Here is a 4,257-nt window from a genome sequence, read left to right on the forward strand (position 1 = left end):
TACTGAGATGCATAGGACAAGTCCTCCTAGCAAAAATCCTAGGGTCTAAGCCAGCCTATCCTACACATACGCACTTCTTTCTGGCTGTCTCCAGGAGGCAGTCTGCACTTCTTTTCTCACAGAGTCTCAAATCTCGGGTCCCTGAGGGCCTCCCTGTTCTCTCAGCTAGAATTGGTCTTCCTCCCTTTCCCATGCTTTTAAAACCTTATTATTATGTTCTTCCCCTTCTCTGACTCCTGCAAACTTCCTGGCTCATTAGAGTAGAAAATACCCAGGTTTGAACCTCTCTCAGTCACTGACTGTGACATTGGTAAATGACTAACCTCAGGGAACTTCAGTTTGCCCTGTAAAATGGAGGTAACAATATACTCTTCTCCAGGCTAGCAAAGCAAGCCAGTCCTGCTGCTGAGGAAGCCTGGGGAGGTGCTTCTATTCCAGCAATTGTTATTTCACTCAGCTAGTACTTTAGTACTTTTCATAGCTCTCAGATTAGTTCCCAGAGAACTTCACCAGCTCCAGGGACTCAGGTTTTCAGGACGCCCTTCCGTTCAAGGGCTCTGCTTAAGTCATCACTTCCTTCCATGGTTTGTTCTTTAAGGAAGTAACCCCATCTGTCCTGAAGATGGCTAAAAGTTTAGTTCCTCTCTGCTTTTCATATAGAATTCAAGGGAAGATGTGATGGTAAACTTTTAAACTTTCCTTTAAACTGCTGGTCAGATTGCTTTGTCTAAGAAGAAATCTTAAAAATATTTAAAATAATAAATTGTATTTTTATTATCCATTCATGTACTTACTAGTACCTATTTACACAAATACTAATGAGGTCATTAGTCTGAGACAGGGTTTCACCAGGTTGCTCAAGCTGACCTTGAGCTCCTGCCTCTGCCTCTTCAGTACTGAGACTACAGGCGTACACTCTACCATGACTGGCTTGTTTTATATATTTTTTTTAACTTAGTGACATCATAGACATTGTTCCTTGTCCATACAAAGCTCTTTTTCTTTTTTTCTCTGTGTGTGTGTGTGTGTGTGTGTGTACACACTGAGGAGTGAAACTAGGACAGAGTCTGCACCTTCAACAATGGCTCCATCCAACTCTTCTGTGTGGGCGAGAGGGACTCTGGCTACTATGTCATCACTGCGACAGAAAGCTTGGGGAGCAGTCAGTTTGGCATCATCGTGCTGCACGTGTCTGGTAAGACATCCCAGGGGCTCTTCTGAACTGCAAGTGTGGGTGGCCAGCTTCATAATGTTAAACGACATTGTCTTCCTCTCCCCTTCCCTTTCCCTAGAAATCCTCTATGAAGACCTCCACTTTGTTGCTGTCTTCCTTGCTTTGCTTGGTGCTGTGGCTGCAGTGTTAATCAGCCTCATGTGGGTTTGTAACAGGTGTGCATATAAATTCCAGAGGAAGAGGAGACATAAACTCAAAGGTAATGCTCTGGATTATTAATTCATGGTTTTCTTTTTCTTTTTCTTTTTTGCAGTACTGGGGTTTGAACTCAAGGCTACACCTTGCCCTTTTTTGGTGATGGGTTTTTTTGAAATAGGTCTCATGAACTATTTGGCCAGGCTGACTCCAAACCGCAACCCACTGATCTCAACCTCTCGAGGGGCTAGGATAATAGGCGTGAGCCACCGGTGCCCAGCATCATTCATTTGAGGCCAGAGGTAGCATGTGCTGTCTTATTCACACCAAGAAACCACTCTGTGGCTGATTTTCAGCTCATTGACTTGCCTTTTGCTTTGCAGAAAGCACAACTGAGGAGATTGAACTGCAAGATGTAGAATGCTAGCCAAGGCTGGGCCCAAATACATTGCTACCTCAAGAGGAAAACATTTTCCAACGAAAGGAACAAACCTAGCCAGTGCACCCTACACCCTCTTGTGTCCTACCATGCAAACCATCCCTGATGGAAAAGCAGGAAGGTTAAAAAACATTGACCGCCTTCAGTTGAAGACTGTGGATTGGACAAAGTCAGTTCTAGGATTTGCACCAAGTTTATGGAGAAGAATGACTGAGGCTTTGAATCAGGAGCTCTGCTTGACTGCAACTTCAGGGCCATGGTGACCTGGAGCCAATGCCACAGTGTGTGTACTGGCTGCTGTGCTGGAGAGCCTGTTGGAGGAGTCCCTGTCTTGGGGACCAGAGTGTGTCCAGATTGACTAATGTGCAGCCAGCATTGGAAAATGTTTTCTGTGCAAACTCTGTGCACATTTCTGTACCCTGTAACCCTTTATCTTATATCCCGTAAACACTGCTGCAGAAACTAATGTGAAAAAACCTGAGGCTTGTGCACAATCTGCTGCCTCAGCAGAGGTAGGAAGCTTCAGAGCTGCTACTGTGCTGTGCTGTAGTGAGTTGCAAGGATGCAACCCTGTGCAGCTTTATGGAATGTGCTCCCGAGGGACCAGCTTCAGATACTAGGAATAAGGAGAAATTCCTCTTTCTCGTTCTCCCTCATTTCAAAATTAACTGATTTCCCCAAAGACCCAAACTTAGGCCAGTGTGAGGGGAACACAGCTCATCTTTACCATGGGCAGCACCCCCATCCCCAGTCAGCTAGGTTAAGGCCACCTGTGTGAAAGTTGGGCCTGTATAACTGGTGATACAACTGGAAAACTTGTGGGGGCTTTGTTTGTATCTATCCTTCTCAGTCACCAGCACTTCATGTGTCTGATCAGGCCCTTGCTCTCTCCTAACCTGGGATGAGAAACACGTGGCCTTCAGCTACTTCACAGGGTATCGAGAGAAGCCTACAGACGCCTGGAGCACTCTGAGCAATTTAAGAAAAGCATGAGAATTTTTCAAGGATCTGGAAATCTATACTGGAATGTGCTACACTGTCTATTTAAAATTAAAGTGTCCTAGAGTACTGGAGCTCCAGCTATCTGGGGATTTGGATCACAGCTGGCCTTTGCCCTTATCCTCTCAGGTTGTTAGCGACAACGTTTACCTGAAAGTTTCTTCATGCCATGTTCTATCAGGCAAGCCCTATAAGCAAGCAAAAATTTATTTTACACTCAATTTTCCCTCTCCAATATTAATAGCTATGGGTGGAAACTGAAGTCATGCATGCAAAGGTGAAGAAGTGCTAGGTATTCCTTTTCTCCCTTTCCTTTCACGTCCTCAATGTCCGTATCTTTTCTACTTCCCGTGTGGCAGGTAAGGAGTTATCTGGAGAAGTCATTCGGTGACATTTTCCTAAATAATGAATCCAGAGCTATAAGAAGGAATGTTTTGACAGGTTCAGAAGGAACTGACAGTGCTGTAGAGAAGGGCTCCAAAGGACTGCATTTAACTCAGATGGCAAGACAGCAACTGTGCTGCACAACTGACAGGTCACTCCAGCACCTGGCACACAGAAGGCAGCTAAGGCCGCCTCCTGGACACACATGGAGATACACACATTTGCGTTCCTTCCCCAGGCAGCAGTCAGGGGAACCAAGCCCCGTGCCAAGACTGTTCCGCACAGACAATGGAGAAGTGACATGAGGAGTGCTTGAGAAAAGAGGGGATGGAGGACGAGCTGATGCATACTCTTCTTTGTAACAGAAGGCCTGCCAGCAGGATGGCGCTGATGCTGCTGGAGCCCCTCAGCTTGTCAGGGGTCAGGGGTGGTAATGGAAAAGAATGATCAGTGGAGGCCTCCATGGGCAAACTCAGATGTAAATTACATATCCCGAAGAAACTAATAAAAGGTGATTTTCTATGCTTACTAGTTCTTTGAAAAGGAAATTTATTTGGGCACTTTTAAAGCTTCCCCATTTAAAAATTCCAGAGTGTGAGTTTTTGACTGTTGTTAAAGAGAAGAAAATATTAAATAATGGAGATTGTCCAGTATAATGTTATGTTTAAACTGTGAAAAAATGTTTTAAAAAATGAGTGAAAATAAAGCCTTGGTCCTTCTGTCCTTTGTGCCAGCCATTGCCTGCCAAGCACGCAAAGGCTCGGGGTGATGTTTCCAGTTAGTGTTGAATGCACACCAAACTCTCAACCACAGCACTGGGTGAGGCACATATCTTAAATGACAATGGAACTAATCACATTGGTTCTAACAGTAAGTACTTTTTAGCAATTAAGAAAAACACCACCTTATTAGCACCAATGTTCCCTCTCTTTACTGTAGCCAAAAGACCAATTAGTATTTCCATTGTGTCCTTTCTTCTTGAAAGGGCTTAAACTACTGATGATCGGTCTGCCTTATTCAGTGTTGCATATGTTGCCCTATAGAACACACACGCTTTGTCAACAGT

The 4,257-nt window shown here is 44.6% G+C and overlaps 1 protein-coding gene across 1 annotated transcript; it reads left to right on the top strand.

Moving 5' to 3' along the window:
* Positions 1-351: 351 nt before the first annotated feature.
* On the top strand, positions 352-3,914 carry LOC109681310 (V-set and transmembrane domain-containing protein 5-like). Its single transcript, XM_074055413.1, has 4 exons — positions 352-357; positions 1,060-1,195; positions 1,293-1,433; positions 1,753-3,914. Exons 1-4 carry the CDS (start codon positions 352-354, stop codon positions 1,794-1,796), a joined length of 327 nt encoding a protein of 108 aa, XP_073911514.1. The 3' UTR covers positions 1,797-3,914.
* The last annotated feature ends 343 nt before the right edge of the window (positions 3,915-4,257 follow it).

Source organism: Castor canadensis, chromosome 15, assembly GCF_047511655.1.
Source record: "Castor canadensis chromosome 15, mCasCan1.hap1v2, whole genome shotgun sequence".
NCBI lineage: Eukaryota > Metazoa > Chordata > Mammalia > Rodentia > Castoridae > Castor > Castor canadensis.

Bases quoted from the DNA above. Each gene is read 5' to 3' on its own strand.
- LOC109681310 (XM_074055413.1), top strand. The intron at 1,196-1,292 runs GTAAGACATCCC...CCCTTTCCCTAG, and splicing joins CATCGTGCTGCACGTGTCTG to AAATCCTCTATGAAGACCTC. The intron at 1,434-1,752 runs GTAATGCTCTGG...TTTGCTTTGCAG, and splicing joins GAGGAGACATAAACTCAAAG to AAAGCACAACTGAGGAGATT.